This window comes from Sphaerodactylus townsendi, linkage group LG01, assembly GCF_021028975.2.
Source record: "Sphaerodactylus townsendi isolate TG3544 linkage group LG01, MPM_Stown_v2.3, whole genome shotgun sequence".
Lineage (NCBI taxonomy): Eukaryota > Metazoa > Chordata > Lepidosauria > Squamata > Sphaerodactylidae > Sphaerodactylus > Sphaerodactylus townsendi.
In genome coordinates this window covers 97,826,979-97,850,295 of record NC_059425.1, presented here as the reverse complement: position 1 = coordinate 97,850,295, position 23,317 = coordinate 97,826,979, and the positions used below count along the sequence as shown (strand labels likewise).

Genomic DNA, 23,317 nt, shown 5'->3' with positions numbered 1-23,317 from the left:
TCATACCCCAAAAATCGTTGCTGGTCTCTAAAGCACGAAAAGACTTGAATCTATCTGTTCTACTGCAAACTGATAAACATGCTTCAGTCAAGATGCAACAGCTGTATATAAAATCAACCGTAGACAGAATCCAAATGATGTTACGCATAAACAGAAAGCACCTCCACTTGTGCAAGGGGGACTCCAATTTCCAATTATTCCTTTCTGCACCACACCCTATGCCCGTGGTGGCGAACCTTTGGCACTCCAGATGTTATGGACTACAATTCCCATCAGCCCCTGCCAGCATGGCCAATTGGCCAGGCTGGCAGGGGCTGATGGGAATTGTAGTCCATAACATCTGGAGTGCCAAAGGTTCGCCACCACTGCCCTATGCCATTCAAGAGGATTTCCCAACCACGAAAAATGACTTCAGAGAATTAAAAAATGGAAGAACTCCACAGAGTGAGCAGAGCTCCAGCAAATACAAATGCATATAAACACACACACAAAATATCAAGAGCTGCTTTTAATTTAAAGATATGGAGAGTACCAGTCATCTTTAGATATTTCTGCAATCTTTCTATATTTCTGTAATCAAATATCTTGAATCAACTTTATAAGTATTTGTTCAAATTCACAAATAAGGAAACAAGGACAGAGGAAAGAAAGAAGTTAAGAGGATGTGCCAGTCACTCCACACATGTAAACATCTGACATTTTAAGCAACTATAGCCAATAAGTCTTTTGCTTAATATCAAAACTATTTTATACTGTTCTGCATTCTATTCTGTAAGGTGAAACTTCCACACTAAGTCAAGAATTTTTTTCCTAGATGCAAGGACAGTTTTGTATACAGCATCTCAGAAGCCCCTGCTCAGAAGCATTCAGCACATTTTGACTTTCATCTCACACCCCACAATGGCTATGTTTTCCTACCATCTCAACAAAAGAAAGAAACACAGCATTAGGAACATACCAAGGTCAAACATTCCTTTCTTGTTAATCATTAACTTGACTAGCTGTGGATCAAATTGCTTTCCACAAAATTCCTAGAGCTTGTTCCAGTTTATACAGACACAACACTGTAAACTGTCTACATATCAGAAACATGAATAATGTGCATGTGCCTCACAATACAGCATCATGGTTGATCAACAACGAACAACAAACCAGTGTATCGACACTCCAAATATGATTTATCATGTACTTAGCACTTTAAACAACAGCTGTTTTTAACAATCTATCTTTGGCACCTTTACAACAGTCCTTCAGGTCTTCATATTACAGGAGGAAGTGGAGCTTGACTTGCCTCTAGAGACATCCAGCAAGTTCATGGCACAGATCTGACCTGAAGTCTCCCAGGCATAATGCTAAGGCTCTTTAGTCACATGGTCAGTGACAAAGTTACCAGTAAGGGCAAAGGTTTCAAAGGTGAAGCATCACAGCTTTCTAACTTACCCACAGCCCCACTGCCCTCCTGCATGTCCTGTTCAAACCACTGATACAGTACTTGTGCTGAACCCTGTTTTTTACTCAAATTTGAAAACCTGAGGTGGGGGGGGAGAGAGAGATTTAGCAAAATGATCCATAATAGCTACCTCCTCCTCCAGTTACTGAACCACATTTGCCTTCTTTCCATCACCTTAATAATAGACTGCTTTCCAACAGAATTCACATGCTTATTTTATTTAAAACTAGCAGACCCGGCCACGCGTTGCTGTGGCAGTTGTCCTTCTCATCACAGTCCACAACCCACACAGATGTCTATGCAGGTCCAATGATCCCCAGCATAGCCTTTTGGGGTGGTCAAATGAAATCCCTCTTTCCCTTTTCAATGCACATTGTTATATGGTGGTGTCTTGTTTTTTTAGTATAAGGTAACCCTTCCCATTCCATTTCAAGCGGAACTGTCCAGGTGAATCCCACCTGTCCATGAGGCTGGCTGGACACACACAGTCCTGGCTTGGTAAGGCAGAACTGGGGCAAGCAGGCTATCCCAGTCAGGCAGCAGAGGCGCTCAGATCGAGGCCAGCTCCCTGGGTTCTTAAAGGGCCATGTGCAAAAGAAGTGGAGCCGGTAGTGTTGGTTCCCCACCCCAATTACGGATTTTCTTAGAAGAGGGCATAAACTCCAGCTCACTTTTAGTAAAAAGAGAGCTGTGGCGAATATGGGTGAGGAAGTGGGTAAGTGGTGGTTGGATATGAGGGAGGGTAGAGTGAGGTGTGGGAGGATGAGCTGGATGTGTATGAGAGTATGTGTGTTGTGTGGTAGCAGTGGGTGAGGCACAGAGAGTGAAAGTTACCTAAGTGTGAGGAGGGGGAACCTGACATCCACTCATATTACCTAACAGTATTACCTATTTACTATTTTAACTGCTCATCTTTGGCCATCTGCGCAAACATTCTAAGGGCATACCAACCCCTCAGGCCACAGACATGCTGCACTTAACATTCTATGGGTGACAGTTAAAGCACAGCCAGCTTCATGGGAGCCTGGTGAGCCAGGGAAAAAGATGTTTCACCTGGCTCCTCAGGTATGGACTGGCGATTTGAGGTCCACTACCTACCCTCAACAGGGAGGAATGTCCTGTGAAAATTTGGGGCGATCCGTCCAGCAGCTTCTGAGGGAGACCATCAGGGACAAACACACATTTAGATTTTTATGTAGAGAGATATTTTCCCCCATAATGTATAAGTAATAAATTATCCAAATGTAAAACAGCACTGCTGAATGTAATGTAAAGTTTTTTAAAAAGTGTCCTTAAAGTGCACCAGGGTTTTTAAATCCAAGTTTATCAAAATGATACAGGGGATATTAAATACCGGTAGGTGAAGGTCGTAGCTGAGTCTCCTGCGGAAAAAGGATAAATTAGAAGTGCTCCACACAAATGGCTGCTGGTTTAAAAGTTAAAATCTTACAGTGTTCTTGAACCAACATTTTGTTCATTTTATCAACTAACTTCAAATTAAGTATGAAGATGGATTGTCATACAAAAACACCTCTAAAATACACCATATCATATTTGAACACCCACAAAGGATGTTAAGAAGTGACAAAGGATACAACACACCCATACCCTTTCCTGTTCTCTACCGCCAACAAAAAGGGAAGACATTTTAGCTAAGTCATAGGAACATTCTGACGCATTAACTTGAGCGGCACCACACAGATGAAAGATCTAGGAAACAGGCCAAAATGTGCATCTATGAAGGAAATTAGAAGGAAATTGTAGAAGATAGGACAAAGGTTTTGGCAAATATTCAGCTCTCTCAATTTTGTTGTTAAATGAGACAGAAAGGGAAAATGCTCTTGGGTGTCTACTATGTCCATTATTCCAGACAGCAATGCATATAGTAAATCATACCATTTTACCAGATGCTTCTTGCTTGTATGATATAACCATGCTAATGACAGAATGGTGGATTACATTTCAAGTTCCCTAAATTAAAACTTACTTTGTTGGCACCACTTTTTAAAAAGTGTTATTATTTTGCAATTGTGAAACTGGGATATGGGGAATATTTAGGACAGCTGTTTCAAATACAAGGTTTATTATGGGCTGCACTCGCTCCCCAACTCCAGTTTATCAAACATAAACCATTTCTGTTCCATCCTTTTGAAACAAGAGCACATTTTATACCAGGAGTCAAAAGCTCTGCCCATTTTAAGAAGAATACACTCAAATACAAGAAGAGCTACATAATGAATGGAATGTAGCCCTGTAAGGCAAAAGCATGACAGAGCATTCTTTCCCACCATTCTCACTGATGAAACTGTATATACTGTTGGCAGCGATTCATAGAATGTGAACAAGTCCACAGAGTGAGTCCCTATCATAAAGTAAACTGTATCCAACACAATATCTCTACTGCAAAGGAGAGAATGAATATCCTAACAAGCTTATGAATGAGCTGCACAGGCCATTCGGTATCAGCTAGAGTCTCATGAAACCTCCACTTTTCAATTCTGTAATGTTATCAAGATCTCACAATTGTTACGGCTGGTCAGACAAGATAGGGAGAGGGGGAAGAAGTTTCTCTTTCAAATGTTCAGTTAGCATTCTCCATTTATGTGTAATGCTTCACTTAAAAGCACCAGTCTTAAGGACACACTTGCTTATTTTAAAAACTATCCATTCTATCTGAACAGGAAGGTCTGTTAGTTTGTAAATGAATTGTGGGCCTCATTGTCATTTTCCCCATTTTGTTGTGTTTCTGCTTCTGTAAACCTACTAGGCCTCAGGGTAGGGTTTTTACTTAGCTTAACAGAGATCTTTTTTCTTGTGAGGGAGGAGGAACTAGCCTTCCTCTTCATGTCCAGGGCTTTATTGGAGCAGAATGCAGAATCAGCCCTTGCCATTTTGGAGTGAAATGGCAACCAATCCTTAATTGGGGCAGAGATTTCAGAGTAATGAACCTTCCCTCTCTAGGGGTCTATGTGCACTTTCCTGGGATTGGCAAGTGGGGGCTGTTGCCATTGAAAAGGGGGGGGGGCATGCTGGGGAGACACAGGCCAGGCCAACTTGTTTTAGGTGTGGACAGTTCAGTTCAGATGAATCAAGGGTCTAGATGAGGTTCCCAGCTATCAATGTTAGACCAACTGGCTTTAACTCCTGTTTCCTTCTCTAATAGTCTAAGGGTACTCCTGGAGTCTTCCTTATCCACGGAGGCCCAGGTTGGCCATACAAATAGAGTGACCTTTTTTCACTCCTCTCAAGCAGGAGCCAGGCCCAGCTGGCCCCTTACTCATCTCTGATTGATCTGGCAAGCAGTGGATCCAATGACAATGAGATCAACTCTAGTCTAGATTTCTTTACTCTGCACTGGCCTATCTTTGAGATTGCTCCAGAAACTGCAATTGGTACAAAACATAGCAGCAAGAGTCCTTAGGGCTACCTCAGTGGGGTACACTGCCATAGATTCAACCCTCTAAAGCATGCATTTCCTCCAGGGGAACTGATCTCTGTAGTCTGGACAGAAGATATAACTCCAAGGAATCTCTCTCTATGTCCCACCTGGATTAGGTGTATATCCCTAAAGATTGCACTTACATTGGCACCTTCTTGCATTTTACCACTGCCTCTAGTCCAGTGGTGGCGAGTTCTATAGACTCCAAGATGTTCCTTGAACATGAGACTAATTTCCATGCCAATTCCCATCAGCCCTGCTTGTAAGCCCAGTGGCTTGTGAGGTGGCCATGCTGGCTGCTTGAGGCTGATGCTGGAATTGGATAGCATTTATGAACATCTACTTGACAACAGGCACATGGATTTAATTCCATGCTGATGGATCTTCAAGTTCCAACCATGATGTACCAAAAGAAGCTCATCCAACCATTGCCCATTGGTGAGCTGTTAGGTCTTGGATTCTGTAACAGAGTTCTCCACAGATTCCTCAAAGCCAACTACCACTCCTTACAGCTATGGATGGAGCTACAGGTGGGACAGCTACTGGCAATGGTTTGGATGGCAACAGTGGGACCAAAGCTGTGGACGGCCACTCTGCCAGGATTGCCAGGGAGGGCTTGGGTGAGGGAGCCCTCACACACCCCAGACAGCAAGAAGGAATCCTCCAGATAGAGGAAACACCATCTGACTTGTTCCTCTGAGGAGCAAACCTAGCTTAATGCTGGAGGTCTGGAATCCTTAAAACACTACAGGCTCTGGATTGTAGATCAGTGAAAGTGTTTTATTGAAACAGAAAAATGTAACCAAAGCACCTAGATTGCAAAAGAAGTCAGTTCACTTGCCAGAACCTCACTTTTGTGACCCTTTACCCAGAAAATAGATCCCCCTGCATGGCCATGGTGAGAATGTGAGGAAAGGAGTTACAACAGAGCCTACAGGTGCCCCAAGGTCAGCCAACAGTTAGAGATAAAAGGCACTCCCTTCCTCCATGGAACAGCTGGAACCATCTGTATCCTCATGGGAGTAGCAGAAAAGGATGTCAAGGGTATAGACGTCTGATTATCTACCAAGCGCAGGAAACCATACAAAATGAGAAGTTCCAAGGAAAGAATGTTCCATTACTGAGGTGGTTACATTTAGTAGGCAAAGTACATATATCTCAAAGCAGTTACATAGACAGGAATACACCTCAAGCACCTAGATACCATCACTGTCTACATTTTATGAAGCCATGGCATGGAGTTAGGAATGCATCTCAACCAACTAGGTGCCATCCCTGACAGTGATCTTTGTCACAGTCTGGCTACCAGCAGATGAAATCAACTTTTAAAGCCAAGAATTCATTAACCTTGCTATATTGAGCTTCTTCAATACAATGGGGAGTAAAGAATCTTCCTAAACATTACCATCTCAAACTTCAGCAACCAAAGTCCTAGCCCAAGTTATCACACTACTAAGGCAGGGGAGCAATTAAGTGATCAGGGTAAGTTCAGATCCAGATAAGTGACCTATTTTTACACTGACTGGCAAGAAGCAGGTCACACAAAGCACTAGAAAAGGCTGAGAAGGGACTTGTACCTCACTTCTTCACTTGCTCAACTCATGTTGTCTCAAGAAATATTATTGAGCAAGTTTGTAAAGGGCTCATCAATCTTCTTTGAACTACCCGACTGTAGTTAATGCTAGACCAAGAATGCAATTCAACAGTGGTTCTCAAACAATTTGGTTGGGACTCAAAAATGGGTTTTGATTGTCTTTCAGGTGAGATGTGAGGCCAGGAGGGAGGAAGAAGCACAGAGAAGAGCCTCTGTGGGAAAATGTGGTCTGACTGTGTAATATGTAAAATGTCCACAGAATACAGCCTGTTACTCAATAATACTATATTTTTTAAAAATACTAAAAAATAGAATATAAACTTGTTCACAATAAATGCACCCCATTTTGTGTGGGTGGGGGAAGAACGGGGACCAACCGGAAGTACTTTTTAAGAGGGCCCAAAAAGTGTACATAACATAGACATCCATCAGTGAAAGAAGCCCAGCAACATCAGAAAAAACCAAAGTCCACACTTTAGCCAAATTACAACAGTAATTGGCACCAGGGAGGCACAAACTAATCTAAAATTATACAACTGCCATCCATTCATACTCCCACCCACCTACTGGTAAGACTGAGAGGGGAAAAATTTGGTACGTTGAATCAATCTGGCTAGCTGCACACTTATACAGAGTCAATATTAACTATATGACTGGCAGAGGCTCTCCAAATTTTCAGATTTTTCACATAGCCTACTATCTGAGCCTTTTACCCAGTGGTGAAGCTCCAACGGGACGGGGTGCGCGCCGTGCACCGGGTGCATGCCCAAGGTGGAAATCGCCTCCCCATGCCCTTCTTTATGGGGCTCCCTGATAAGTTTCTTCCTCACTTACTTTAGTTCCTTTCCTTTTGAGAACTTTTCAGGCTGCAAGGTTCTCAGTAAAATGCCTGAGGAATTCACATTTGTGAGACCTTGGGACTCACAAGGTTTCCTGGGAAGTATAGTTCCCATCAGGCCGTTTTTACTGAGGTCTTTTGCAGCCCAGAAAAGTTCTGAAAAAGGCAAGGAACTAAGGTAAGTGGGGGAAGGGGAGAAGGGGGGCGCCGCAGGGGGCTTTAGGGGGGGGGGGGGGCGGAAAATATAAAATGTGCACCAGGTGCAGTTCGGCCCAGCTACACCTCTGCTTTTTCCTGAAGATCCAGAAACTGAACATTCTGTATTTAAAGATGTTCACAATGGCCCACTCCTAAGCTGAAGATGTAGGGTGCTGAAAAAGAGTTACAGAAGAAGCCATAGCGAAGGAATCATTTCAGAGATGGGAATAATGTGTCACTTACGGCAGCAAGACTCATGGCATACTCCCCAATTGTGGTAGATATTACAAAATTGTAAAATACTGAATACAAAGAATTACATTCCTTTTAAAAAAGAAACCAAGTATATCACCAGTACAAATGACTGCCCACACATTGGAAATACTGATCCCAGAAGCCAAATGAGAGGTCAAGAGGCTTCTAGGAGATGCACAGTATAAGCAAAATTATTTTAGAACAGTCAGAGTTAATTCCCAAATTTAAAGGACTTGAGACCATCTGACTGATGGATGGCACTGACCATGAGATCCTGACTCATAGTCACATGGATACGAAGACCTGATGGCAGAACTCCAGAGCAACTGGGAGAACAGCAATCATCATGGAGCCATGTCCATGACTTGCTCTTGTGAAAAATGTTCCACAGAATTCTGTACAAACTGCTCTTCCAAATCAACTCCACAGGCAACTATCACTGTGCCCTTTTTGGTAGGCTTAGGACAGGGTCTCCAGGAAAGTTTTGCGGCTCTCCAGATAAAATTAGGGAACTGGCGACCCTATCAAGTTTCGTCAGCATGGCCAATTGGCCATGCTGGTAGGGGCTGATGGGAATTGTAGTTCCTGAACATCTGGAGAGCCGCTGGTTCCCTACCCCTGGCTTAGGAGGTTCCCAGACTATAGCAAAGCCTGATGAAAGAACAGGAATCAGGCTGCTCAGCAGCAAAAGCCACTGGCACACAAGCTGCAATACAGTTCTAAGAGCAACTCGAAGCTGCAAACCTTGTCGTTCAGGGCTGGTAACTCCATCTTGGGCAAAACCACAGCCCACTAGCTCTGGCCAGGGTTACTATAGTATCACAATTCTCACCCCTTCCATTGTTCACTATCATCCAACAGAGAAATGCGTTCAGTCACTCACTCAGGGAATGCTCGGCAGCAGTAACAACAACAAAACAGCATGACTTCATGGAACACCTGTTTCACAGCAAACTGTTTCTATATCAACTTTTCTTCCTTTTTCTAGACAGGACATGAGTTTCCACAACTTCTTCTTAGTTCACCCTTGAAACATTCTGCAGAATAAGCCCAGGGGGCACACTATCTCTTCTTTTGACAAATTATCCCAGCAGACACAGAAAAGGGAGAAGATTTCAACATCATATCTTTACATTAACTCTGTTAACTGACCAATGCACAGAGGAGATCCACGGCCTCCAACACCAACTCCTGATGTCCAATCCGAGTAATACCCAGTTCTTCAAGATCCTGGTGTGAAATTTGCAGCAGATGAGCCCCATTTATCTTCTCTTGCTCAAATTTTTGGATATACTGTTGAAGGCAATCATCTAATCCTAAAGAAGAAAGAAAAGAGTTATATTATATTTCCATTTTTGTCAATTTAAAAATGCATCCAACACAACTATTGTTAATGTAAGTTACTGCTTTAAAAACAGGCTGAAAACATAACTCCAAATCAGTACCCACCCTATCATCTTTAAAGGCAGGTAAATTAGAACAACACATCTCTACTCTGTCATGAAGCTTGCCAGATGACATTGGGCTGATAACTCTTTTCAGCCTAACCTATCACAACTGGGCAATTGTAAAGATAAAACGGAGGAAGAACTAACAATGTATGCCCTCCTGAACTCCTTGGAGGAAGGGCTGAATAACATTATTCTTTAAAAACTGCTATCATGATGGCATGGGCTGTCTAGAGGATATTTTGTTGATATACATATGTTTTGAAGTTCTGCCATGAAGACAATGAATTATGTTATCTGCTAATCATCTATATTTTTGTCACCCATCTCCAATATGAGTCTTCCAGAAAAAGGTGAGGTATAAATGTAATGTAATAAATAGCAAATAAATAAATAATATCTCAGGAGACTTCATACTTGATGTTTAATAAATCAGCAGATATCATCGAAAGAAAAGTTGGCTGTGTATAAATGATTGCAGTCTTTCTAGTACAGTGTTCTTCAGTTCAGATCCCACAGAGCTGCAAGCTCATGACAGGTGGTCATGTGACAGAAAGACGGAAAAACAGCAACAACCTCTCTGGTGTCAAGATTAATGAAGACCAAAAGAACTGATGACTGGGAACACAATCCAAGCACTAGCCGGTATAGTGTAGCAAGAAAAAAAAACCCCAGGGCCATGGAGGGATTCTCTTTACAGCTATGTGACCTGACTATTTTGTTGCATGTGGAGAGCAAAGTGGCAGCATGCATGGCACCTTGGTTCTCCATACAACTGGAACTGCACTTCCAACTGGCAGCAAATGAAAAAATGGCTGCTCCATATGAACTTGCAACCTGTGAGTCACAGGCTGAAGACCGCTGTTCTACAGCCTCAGTTTCTCCTGAGTTTCATAGATGTTTTGTTGTCTTCACTTGGTGATGATTGGGACACTTTTGTTTGTATGGCATGCAAAGGAGGGGAGGGAGGGGAGGGGGCCGGCATCTGGAATTTAGGGGAGGGGAGGGAGGGGGAAGGGTGGCATGCAAGGGAAGGAGAGGGAGGGGTAGTATGCAAGGGGGCAGGAGGGAGGGGTGGCATGCAAGGGAGGGGAGGGGAGCAAACCAGCTCTAGACGCACGAGCCTCTATTTGTGTTAGTCACTAAAAACTAAAATTTATAAGGTAAAGTTACAAGATTGTAGCTACTCTTCCCATAAAAGGTCCCACAGTATGATATGCAAGTACATGATACAGAACTCTTCATGAGGTCAATGCCTGGATCTCTCATGCCTCTGAACTTTGCCTTCGGTTCCACAAAGCTTCTAGTTAAACAAAAAGAACCTTTTATTTTATTTTCATATAAATAAAAAGACTGATGAAGGTAGGTGGCATTGCTACTGTAACTCCTGCATCAAAATGTGTACATGGTTAAGCTTATTCATTCACTCTGGCAACAGACAGGTCATGATGGCTAGCTTCCAGTCTCTCAAGCATTAAGGAGGAAATTCTTAACAACAAATCCAGGGCCCTGTTTAAAGGACAGCATCAATTAGGGTGAAAGCCGTAGCTATCATTTCTAAGTTAGAATATGCATCAGTTTCTTGCTTTTTTTAAAAAAAGGATCGTACACCAGTAAACAGATACCACAGAAGGAGGAATACATTGAATCACTGGGATGCTAATGAAAACAATGCAAGTGTTATTAAACCACCAGTTCAACTTGCAAAAGCCTCTTTGTTCGGCTAAATTCCTCCGCAGGACAGCAATCAGATAATCAAACTAGGGCACACAACAAAAACAGAAGGCACAGAAACAAGCATCCATCCTTCCTCAGTTCTTCGTTCCTTCACTGTGAACAAAGGAACTAAGGCAGCTTGACTAACAACTAAGCAGAAAGAAGGGCTGCAATAAATCTTACATTCTTTACACTTATACTCTCAGACAATTTAATCAAGCAGGCACTTTAACCATTCATAACCATGCTGCTTAGCTTTGCATATGCACTGAAATTAAAGGAGTAACTGAACTCAAGTTGCAAACTGAGTTAGGCTAATAATAAGTTTCAGGCACCAGGAGTAACACTGCACATACAGACAACGTTGAAAGAGATTTCTCCCTTCACTTCAGCAGAAAAGGAACCCATGGATCCAACCTGCATGAAGCAATCCCAGTTCCAAAATTTTAAGTGCATTTAGTCATGCTAATGCCAACTTCATTTGCCTCTATCTAAAAGCATGTGGTAAATCCATGCTCCACGCACACCAGCACATCTCACCACCATTTACTAAGGATGTTCTCATACCGGGGGGGGGGGGGGGCACCAATATGCCTATATCTGATTGAAACATGGTAACTCAAAAAGCAAATTTATAACCTGTTTTTTAAAATGAGCTAAAATAAGGCTATGTAAATCACATCACAGGAGACATGTTCACTTGGTGCAATTTCGGAGGGCCTATAAGATGGCGCTGTTCTGCCAGGCTTATTGTTAAGAACAGCAGTGGTATCTAACCAGCCTTCACTCCCCTTCTCTCCCTTTCCTATTCCTTCTCCTGGATTCCTTCTTTTTCTTCCTTCCTTCTATTTGCATAAATGTGGATTTAAGGGATAGAGTTCAATCCCTTACCAGAATTAATGATTCAGGGATATATTATGGAATTTTATTGTCTTATTGATGTTATAATTAATGTTGTACACTGCCTTGAGCCTAATTGGGCAGTTAGGCTAATTGAGCCTAATAAAGCAAATAAATAAATAAAGTTCAGGTAAGGGACCACACTGCTGCCACAACATGTCCACCCAGGCCAGAAGTGATATGTGACACAGGGAAGGAGAAAGAGCTCAGTAGGCCTGCCATCAAAAAGAGGAAAACATGTATGTTAGTAGGCAAGGAGAGAGACTGCGAAAACAAACACTAGCAGCCCCCAGATAATCTTCCTCAACTAACAGTCTGAGCCTGGATTCCACTTACAAGGATAACTGGTCTCAAGGCCACAGAAGACCTTCCAGTAGGATACAAACAGATTTTAAAAAACCCCGAAACTAGTTAATTAACATCCCACAAATGATGAGGTGAGAGAAAGTTCTCATCTACAGCTCATCAATAATTGCTGAGATTGTGGGCTCCACCCCTTCTGAGCTCACTCTATTCCACAGACTGCCATATTGTATTAAGAGTAGCCTGCTCCCAACCAAGTTTTCTTGAAAAAGTACCCCCCCGCCCGCCCCAATTTGCTCTTCAAACATCACTGAGCTTCAAAGATTAGTTGTTCAGGGACCAGTGAAGGGAGGGGGGAAAGCACTGCTGTTGAAGAAATGTAAATCCAAAGTAACTCAGCACACAGAAGCTACTGCACAGTACACATTATCAACCAGGAATTATCTGGTGTGATTATGTAGGATGACAGCCAATTCTGAATTAATTTCCTCGTATGAAAATGCTTAGCATAAGCAATAAAATAACTTCTTCCTAAATATAATCCAGAAAATGCAGCTTTCAAGAAACAACTGCTGAAACAAAGGAAGGTGAAGTAGTATACAGAGTTATCTTAAGAGTATTCACTACTACATGTGGTAAAAAATTACACATTTGTTGTCTTCTGTTGCCTTTTTTACTAGTTCTGAAAGTTTTAAATTATATGAAACTGTCTCTTTTCCTACTGTGCCTCACAAGGTAAGTGAAAATTGATTTACCATATGGCAATTTTTGAGCAACTGTTAACTTGGATAGGTTTATATCAACTGATGAAAACTACACATGTCTATTTGATCATTACTATCACATAATTCATTTTAGCTTTCACTGAAGGGCAGAACCAAGATATCTGGGGATGAGGGAAGGAAACCAAAGAATGTGATACAGGCTGTAGCAACATCTTATTGATTTCCATGGAACTTGAAAATGTTGAACTTTATGCTGGACAAAGCACAAAGTACATATCATCTACATATCCAACTACATATCACCTACTGAATCAATGTATACATGTAACAGATGCAGTTTCAACCTAGATTGACCGGTGTCCAAAAAGTATTTTTCCAGATTCTTTTATCCAAATTTCATTTGTTCAAATGAGTGATGTCTCTCATGGACAGTGAGGATTTCAACTGTGTTTCTCATAGCAAGACACATATTTAAAACTAGCAGGGCCCAGCCACGCGTTGCTGTGGCAATTGTCTTTCTCATCACAGTCCGCAACCCACACAGATGTCCATGCAGGTCCAATGATCCACAGCATAGCCTTTTGGGGAGGTCAAATGAAATCCCTCTTTCCCTTTTCAATTCACATTGTTATATGGTGGTGTCTTGTTTTTTAGTATAATGTTACCCTTTCCAATCCACAACGGAACTGTCCAGAGTGCGAATCCTGCTGTCCATGAGGCTGGTTGACACGCACAGTCCTGGCTTAGGTAAGGCAGAACTGGGGCAAGCAGGCTATCCCAGTCAGGCAGCAGAGGCAGGGTGGTGAGGCGCTCAGATCGAGGCCAGCTCCCTGGGTTCTTAAAGGGCCATGTGCAAAAGAAGCGGAGCCGGTAGTGTTGGTTCGCCCCCACCCTCGCTGGATTTTCTTAGCCTTAGAAGAGAAAAGGCAAACTCCAGCTCACTTTTAGTAAAAGAGAGCTGTGGTGATGGATATATGGGTGAGGAAGTGGGTAAGCAAGTGGTGGTTGGATGTGAGAGGAGGGGCAGAGTGAGGTGTGTGAGGGATGAGCTGGATGTGGATGAGAGTATGTGTGTTGTGTGGTAGTAGTGGGTGAGGCACAGAGAGTGAAAGTTATCTGCATGTGTGTGGGGGGGGGGACCCCACCTGATGTCTCACACGTGTGTATGTGTTTCACTTCCACTCGTATTACCTAACAGTATTATCTACTTACTGTTTTCATTGCTTATCTCCGCTCATCTGCACTAACATTCTAAGTTCCCATAGGGCCCAAGCCCTCAAGGCCACAGAAGACAGACAGTGTGGCTGCACCTAACATTCTAGGCAGGTGACAGTTAAGCACAGTCAGCTTCATGGCCTGATGCGCCAGGAAAAAGACGTTTTACCTGGCTCAGGTATGGACTTTTGGCTCTTTGAAGGTCTGATTACCTGCCCACAACAGGGAGGAACGTCATGTGAAAATTTGGGGGCGATCCATCCAGCCGTTTCGGCTTTAGGGAGTGACTAACAAAGTCACGGTTTGCTTTTTATATGTATAAGATGACTGTGGGCCTAACCACATATTACTTCTCCCCAGATGAAAAGGGCATGTGTTAACATTCTGTACTTCCCAGCTGCATACAGGTCAGGTTTGGATTAGGACCAGAGAGCACAAGTAAGTGATCACAGATCTCTCCCCTACATCTTTTCACAACCAAAAATGGCTGGTAGGGAGTGGGGTGCTATTTGTTTAGAGGGGTATTGATATGTTACACTGGAAATGCAACATATCAGTATACATGCAGCTACTCACAGACCGTTTTAGATTGTAAAAATGGTTAGGGTTGCCAGCCTCAGGTAGCACCTGTAGATCTCCTGCTATTACAATTGATCTCCAAGCTACAGAGATAATTGAGAAAATGGCTCCTTTAGAGGGTGAACTCTATGTCATCATAGCCTGCTGAGATCCCTCCCCTCCCCTCTCCAATCCCTGCACTCTCGAGACTCCAGCTCTATATCTCCTGTATTTTCCACCTTGAAGCTGTCAACCCTAAATATGGTGGAGGTCTAAGGCCTCTATATCTTGAAACACTGTAGTCTGAACTGGGTCTAAGCACGCCTGAGGAATATGAACTGAAATGCTCACCTCTCCACCCAACGCAGAGATGTCTCCAGAAAACACATAATATGTACTAACGCTCTCAAACTGCTCTAATATTGTTCCCATAGTTCAGTTGTTTCTCGTTGTCTTCACTTCTCTTTCTCATTGCCATAGAATGAATCTTTGTGCATTTCCCAGGGTCACAATAACCAGAGGTTTAGGAAGAAAGACAGTTTGTCATTTCAGCTGAAATATCCAGTTAGCCTCAACCTGGGCCCTGCAGGACATAGCACTTTTCCACAGGGCCTGCAAGACAGAGATGTTCCACCAGGCCTATGATGAAGGAAGCCACGGTTTCCAACAAGCTGGCCTCCCAAATCCACCCCGCTTTCTTCTTCTTATAAGTTAGATTGTTATTAAGAGGGGAGAACTGAACTCCTTGGGTTATAAACATCTATTTAAAATATACTATCGGCGCCATAGAATTTAAAATATTTTAGGGGGTATTATAGAACGTTATTAGTTATGTTTTAAAGTCTGTGATTAAATATTTTATGGAATTTTATATGATATTGCCATGTAAAGGTTGTCAGCCGCTCTGAACCCGGCCTGTGACGGGAAAGGGCAGGATAGTAAATTGAATTGAATAAATAAATAAAATTGACATCAGCAAGGCATTTTCAGTAAAAGATAGAAAGAGCAGAAAATAAAAATAAATCAAAGAATTAAAAAGGAGTCATAAGACAATGGCTAGGGAGTCAGACACTATGACACTGCAAGGGTAATGACACTGAAGGGTAGTCGGCATCAGGATTTAGTGCAAGAAAGCCAAGAACTAAAGTCAAAGACTCTAGGGCCATAGTGCAGGCTCGTAATCTTCCCGTGAATAACAGAAGTGAGTTTCATGTAAAAGAACCGCTAGTTAACATACATATAAATGGACTGAATTAGTAGACAGGAACGTACACACTATTGTTTGCAGCTGGATGAAAAGCCATGACATCAAGACCCAGGTTATTAACAGTACCAGTATTTCCATACTGACAAACCACTGCACCCAACCTAGTAACCCCAGCACCAAGTAGGGTTGTCAGTCTCCAGGTGGTGGCTGGAGATCTCCTAGAATTACAACTGGTCACAAGGCTTCAGAGATCAGTTCTCGGGAGGAGGGGGGGTGACTATTTTAGAAGGTGGACTTGGAGGCCCACTTAGGTTCCTTTCTCCCCAAACCCCACTCTCCCTGGCTCCATGCCCCAAATCTCCAGGAATCCCCAGAGCTGGCAACCCTAGTATGAAATGGTACTGAAAACATGTTGATTCTGTATTAATCCACTGGCATGCAGAAGTGTTTTACTGTGTATGGCCTGCCAAGTACTGGTACATTTAGGGGGACTGTGGTTGCAGAACTGACATGCTGCCAATACCATTTCATAGTTAGTCTTATCTATGCATTAGGTTCAAAAATCTGCCAAATGTGAGGGTTATATGAGGAAAGAAGCATCCCCCACCCCTCTTTAAAAGGAAGAGTTTCCCAACATTTAGCAGTAAGTTTATCCATGTTTCACTTGATAAGAGAGGCTGAAGAAGTTCAATATGCAGTGCTGCTTTCTAAGAGCATGTGAATAACCCAGTACATTCATCTGAAATACAGTATTTCTACACACATGCCAGGTCTCCATTATGCAGACTTAAATAAATCAAACAAAAACAAAGTGTTTTCAGAGATTTGCTGCAGACACTAGGCATTTCATGTTTCAACAGAACCTGTTACAAAGATTGGCTTCTTTCAACAATTGGGCGCACTATCAGTGGAACTAAAGAAACACCTGCCCTATTGGGGCAAGCCCAGACAGTTCTAGTGCCACCACAAAGCTGCCTTGAAGAACAATATCCATTTAAAATGGAAGGGTTTTTACTTGCTAGAATTTTGCGTGATAGTTAAACCCAAACTGGTAGTGCAGATTCCTTGCTTCTTCAGTAGTTCAAATTTCTAATTCTGTGTTGCCAAGAGAGAATAGATCATTTAACCAGGAATGAAAATCTTTTGCAAGTCTCAAGAGTCTGGAATGTACCATTAGCTTTCTATTCAAATTACTTCTATTGTAACTGAATCAATGCATTAATTGCAGTTGCTTAGGTAGGTGGATATGGCTTGGGGGGGAGAGGGGACAACAGATAAATCCTTTTCCGTTCTGTGCATATCTGTAACCCAAATATCCTATCTTTCCTCCACAATATTTTTTAAAAAAATATTGGAAGGTCTGATGTAACAGCACCTATTTATTACATCATTAGGCCTTAATAAAGCAAGCTAAACTCTTTAAAACTATATACACATGTGTAAAAATGCACTGAAAATCTATTCTAAACTCAACAGTTCTGTAAACTTTTCTCTTTATTCTGAGATGGGCAAGGACAAGTGGAGAGAATTCAGTGGGGAAAGAAATTCTCTGCATATGCTCAGAAAAAGTGCTTTCTGAATAACAACAATAACAATACATAAATAAAACTATTTAAATCAGCCATGGTCAGTTTCACAAAATGATCTAAACTGTGGTTCATATTAAGGGTTAATCTAGGCCTTGGGAATGTGGCATGTAAAATTCTGAATCTTCACTTTCAAGGCTCAGCAAAGATCTCTCCAGTCAGGAGCATATAGAACTGAACTCCAACAGGACAATCAAGATACACCCATCTAAATCCAACAGGCTTAGGAGGGTGTGACTGCTTTGGATGGCACTGAAATTTACTCAGTACTTCTTACCACTCGCTTGGCTACTCTCCTCACATCTTCTTTACTTTGCTATCTCCAGTTTTCTTTGCAGGGAGGTAACATATTTGCTTTGGCTAGGACCAATATTTTCTCAGCCACGTGGACCAACATTAGGAAACCTTGTGCTGTCACCATCTGTACCATCAAGGCTCTGTAGCAACTCTGGTTGCTTATTTGAGTTTCTACTCCAGCATTTATAATATGCTAAAGTGGACATCAGTGTCAAAAATGGCAAAGATCTCCTAGCAGAGTCCAACATTTTTACTCAGGTATTCAAAGAAAAATTAGATTCATTGTCATATTGAATGTTAAAATACTTGCTTCAGACCATTTCCTGAATTATGGCAAAATTGGATACAAGAGTACTGTCCAATCCTAAACAGAGTTACACCCTTCTAAATGCACAGGTTCAGTAGGCATCAGTTTGGTTGGGGTTGCATAACCAGTGCTGTACAGTAATTGAAGCAATTACTATCAAAGAGAAGCAAAATAACACAAGTTTATCTAAGGCTTTTAAATCTTTGATGTTATTCTTAATGTGGATTACAGTGCCCTAACATTCAACTTCCTTCTGCTTCTTCTTAATGCATTTTGTATGCATTAATAGGGAAATGGGCCTGAATTCATGCCCTGAATTTATGTGCTGTGTGATCCGACTTAGCGCCCCCCCTCTCTCCCCCCCTCTCCCCCTCGCTCCCTCCCTCCCTCCCCCCCCTCTCTCCCGCTGTCAAGCCACATTTGACTCATGGCAACTGTTGTGGGGTTTTCAAGGAAAGATATTTGCCATTCCTTGGAGGTCTCCCATTCAAATACTTGCTAGGAGCGACCCTGCTTAGCTTCTGAGATGTGAAGAGATCAGGCTAACCCAGCAGCACATTTTAAACCTGCCCTTCCTCCATGAAACACCATCTGTATAAAATATAGTATGGATCATTGACTCTCAATTAATTCTCACCAGTAGTACTTACTGGATATCCACATGTAGAAGTGAACACCATGTTCAAATTGATCTTTACAGCCATTATTATAATGGTAGCTTTCCTATATTATTTAGCAAGCTACTTGAAATCATTGCAGTGTGGGAACCTTGGTAAGCATCAAAAACAAGCTAAAGCAGGGGTCTGCAACCTGCGGCTCTCCAGATGTTCACAGACTACAAATCCCATCAGCCCCTGCCAGCATGGCCAATTGGCCATGCTGGCCCACCCCCCCCCCCCCCCACGCCAGCCCCCCCACACCCCCCCCCCCCCCCACCCCCCCCCCCCCGCCTTCTTCCCCCCCCCCCCCTCTCCCCCCCCCCCCCCCACCCCCCCCCCCCCCCACCCCCCCCCCCCCCCACCCCCCCCCCCCCCCACCCCCCCCCCCCCCCACCCCCCCCCCCCCCCACCCCCCCCCCCCCCCACCCCCCCCCCCCCCCACCCCCCCCCCCCCCCACCCCCCCCCCCCCCCACCCCCCCCCCCCCCCACCCCCCCCCCCCCCCACCCCCCCCCCCCCCCACCCCCCCCCCCCCCCACCCCCCCCCCCCCCCACCCCCCCCCCCCCCCACCCCCCCCCCCCCCCACCCCCCCCCCCCCCCACCCCCCCCCCCCCCCACCCCCCCCCCCCCCCACCCCCCCCCCCCCCCACCCCCCCCCCCCCCCACCCCCCCCCCCCCCCACCCCCCCCCCCCCCCACCCCCCCCCCCCCCCACCCCCCCCCCCCCCCACCCCCCCCCCCCCCCACCCCCCCCCCCCCCCACCCCCCCCCCCCCCCACCCCCCCCCCCCCCCACCCCCCCCCCCCCCCACCCCCCCCCCCCCCCACCCCCCCCCCCCCCCACCCCCCCCCCCCCCCACCCCCCCCCCCCCCCACCCCCCCCCCCCCCCACCCCCCCCCCCCCCCACCCCCCCCCCCCCCCACCCCCCCCCCCCCCCACCCCCCCCCCCCCCCACCCCCCCCCCCCCCCACCCCCCCCCCCCCCCACCCCCCCCCCCCCCCACCCCCCCCCCCCCCCACCCCCCCCCCCCCCCACCCCCCCCCCCCCCCACCCCCCCCCCCCCCCACCCCCCCCCCCCCCCACCCCCCCCCCCCCCCACCCCCCCCCCCCCCCACCCCCCCCCCCCCCCACCCCCCCCCCCCCCCACCCCCCCCCCCCCCCACCCCCCCCCCCCCCCACCCCCCCCCCCCCCCACCCCCCCCCCCCCCCACCCCCCCCCCCCCCCACCCCCCCCCCCCCCCACCCCCCCCCCCCCCCACCCCCCCCCCCCCCCACCCCCCCCCCCCCCCACCCCCCCCCCCCCCCACCCCCCCCCCCCCCCACCCCCCCCCCCCCCCACCCCCCCCCCCCCCCACCCCCCCCCCCCCCCACCCCCCCCCCCCCCCACCCCCCCCCCCCCCCACCCCCCCCCCCCCCCACCCCCCCCCCCCCCCACCCCCCCCCCCCCCCACCCCCCCCCCCCCCCACCCCCCCCCCCCCCCACCCCCCCCCCCCCCCACCCCCCCCCCCCCCCACCCCCCCCCCCCCCCACCCCCCCCCCCCCCCACCCCCCCCCCCCCCCACCCCCCCCCCCCCCCACCCCCCCCCCCCCCCACCCCCCCCCCCCCCCACCCCCCCCCCCCCCCACCCCCCCCCCCCCCCACCCCCCCCCCCCCCCACCCCCCCCCCCCCCCACCCCCCCCCCCCCCCACCCCCCCCCCCCCCCACCCCCCCCCCCCCCCACCCCCCCCCCCCCCCACCCCCCCCCCCCCCCACCCCCCCCCCCCCCCACCCCCCCCCCCCCCCACCCCCCCCCCCCCCCACCCCCCCCCCCCCCCACCCCCCCCCCCCCCCACCCCCCCCCCCCCCCACCCCCCCCCCCCCCCACCCCCCCCCCCCCCCACCCCCCCCCCCCCCCACCCCCCCCCCCCCCCACCCCCCCCCCCCCCCACCCCCCCCCCCCCCCACCCCCCCCCCCCCCCACCCCCCCCCCCCCCCACCCCCCCCCCCCCCCACCCCCCCCCCCCCCCACCCCCCCCCCCCCCCACCCCCCCCCCCCCCCACCCCCCCCCCCCCCCACCCCCCCCCCCCCCCACCCCCCCCCCCCCCCACCCCCCCCCCCCCCCACCCCCCCCCCCCCCCACCCCCCCCCCCCCCCACCCCCCCCCCCCCCCACCCCCCCCCCCCCCCACCCCCCCCCCCCCCCACCCCCCCCCCCCCCCACCCCCCCCCCCCCCCACCCCCCCCCCCCCCCACCCCCCCCCCCCCCCACCCCCCCCCCCCCCCACCCCCCCCCCCCCCCACCCCCCCCCCCCCCCACCCCCCCCCCCCCCCACCCCCCCCCCCCCCCACCCCCCCCCCCCCCCACCCCCCCCCCCCCCCACCCCCCCCCCCCCCCACCCCCCCCCCCCCCCACCCCCCCCCCCCCCCACCCCCCCCCCCCCCCACCCCCCCCCCCCCCCACCCCCCCCCCCCCCCACCCCCCCCCCCCCCCACCCCCCCCCCCCCCCACCCCCCCCCCCCCCCACCCCCCCCCCCCCCCACCCCCCCCCCCCCCCACCCCCCCCCCCCCCCACCCCCCCCCCCCCCCACCCCCCCCCCCCCCCACCCCCCCCCCCCCCCACCCCCCCCCCCCCCCACCCCCCCCCCCCCCCACCCCCCCCCCCCCCCACCCCCCCCCCCCCCCACCCCCCCCCCCCCCCACCCCCCCCCCCCCCCACCCCCCCCCCCCCCCACCCCCCCCCCCCCCCACCCCCCCCCCCCCCCACCCCCCCCCCCCCCCACCCCCCCCCCCCCCCACCCCCCCCCCCCCCCACCCCCCCCCCCCCCCACCCCCCCCCCCCCCCACCCCCCCCCCCCCCCACCCCCCCCCCCCCCCACCCCCCCCCCCCCCCACCCCCCCCCCCCCCCACCCCCCCCCCCCCCCACCCCCCCCCCCCCCCACCCCCCCCCCCCCCCACCCCCCCCCCCCCCCACCCCCCCCCCCCCCCACCCCCCCCCCCCCCCACCCCCCCCCCCCCCCACCCCCCCCCCCCCCCACCCCCCCCCCCCCCCACCCCCCCCCCCCCCCACCCCCCCCCCCCCCCACCCCCCCCCCCCCCCACCCCCCCCCCCCCCCACCCCCCCCCCCCCCCACCCCCCCCCCCCCCCACCCCCCCCCCCCCCCACCCCCCCCCCCCCCCACCCCCCCCCCCCCCCACCCCCCCCCCCCCCCACCCCCCCCCCCCCCCACCCCCCCCCCCCCCCACCCCCCCCCCCCCCCACCCCCCCCCCCCCCCACCCCCCCCCCCCCCCACCCCCCCCCCCCCCCACCCCCCCCCCCCCCCACCCCCCCCCCCCCCCACCCCCCCCCCCCCCCACCCCCCCCCCCCCCCACCCCCCCCCCCCCCCACCCCCCCCCCCCCCCACCCCCCCCCCCCCCCACCCCCCCCCCCCCCCACCCCCCCCCCCCCCCACCCCCCCCCCCCCCCACCCCCCCCCCCCCCCACCCCCCCCCCCCCCCACCCCCCCCCCCCCCCACCCCCCCCCCCCCCCACCCCCCCCCCCCCCCACCCCCCCCCCCCCCCACCCCCCCCCCCCCCCACCCCCCCCCCCCCCCACCCCCCCCCCCCCCCACCCCCCCCCCCCCCCACCCCCCCCCCCCCCCACCCCCCCCCCCCCCCACCCCCCCCCCCCCCCACCCCCCCCCCCCCCCACCCCCCCCCCCCCCCACCCCCCCCCCCCCCCACCCCCCCCCCCCCCCACCCCCCCCCCCCCCCACCCCCCCCCCCCCCCACCCCCCCCCCCCCCCACCCCCCCCCCCCCCCACCCCCCCCCCCCCCCACCCCCCCCCCCCCCCACCCCCCCCCCCCCCCACCCCCCCCCCCCCCCACCCCCCCCCCCCCCCACCCCCCCCCCCCCCCACCCCCCCCCCCCCCCACCCCCCCCCCCCCCCACCCCCCCCCCCCCCCACCCCCCCCCCCCCCCACCCCCCCCCCCCCCCACCCCCCCCCCCCCCCACCCCCCCCCCCCCCCACCCCCCCCCCCCCCCACCCCCCCCCCCCCCCACCCCCCCCCCCCCCCACCCCCCCCCCCCCCCACCCCCCCCCCCCCCCACCCCCCCCCCCCCCCACCCCCCCCCCCCCCCACCCCCCCCCCCCCCCACCCCCCCCCCCCCCCACCCCCCCCCCCCCCCACCCCCCCCCCCCCCCACCCCCCCCCCCCCCCACCCCCCCCCCCCCCCACCCCCCCCCCCCCCCACCCCCCCCCCCCCCCACCCCCCCCCCCCCCCACCCCCCCCCCCCCCCACCCCCCCCCCCCCCCACCCCCCCCCCCCCCCACCCCCCCCCCCCCCCACCCCCCCCCCCCCCCACCCCCCCCCCCCCCCACCCCCCCCCCCCCCCACCCCCCCCCCCCCCCACCCCCCCCCCCCCCCACCCCCCCCCCCCCCCACCCCCCCCCCCCCCCACCCCCCCCCCCCCCCACCCCCCCCCCCCCCCACCCCCCCCCCCCCCCACCCCCCCCCCCCCCCACCCCCCCCCCCCCCCACCCCCCCCCCCCCCCACCCCCCCCCCCCCCCACCCCCCCCCCCCCCCACCCCCCCCCCCCCCCACCCCCCCCCCCCCCCACCCCCCCCCCCCCCCACCCCCCCCCCCCCCCACCCCC

At 52.0% G+C, this 23,317-nt stretch overlaps 1 protein-coding gene across 1 annotated transcript in view; it reads right to left on the bottom strand.

The window, feature by feature from the left end:
• Window positions 1-23,317, bottom strand: part of CNKSR3 (CNKSR family member 3) — a 79,613-nt gene that overhangs the window by 28,936 nt on the left and 27,360 nt on the right. Inside the window, exon 2 of the mRNA XM_048488464.1 lies at window positions 8,927-9,090. Coding sequence (XP_048344421.1) covers window positions 8,927-9,090 — 164 coding nt within the window. The remainder of the gene's footprint in view (window positions 1-8,926; window positions 9,091-23,317) is intronic.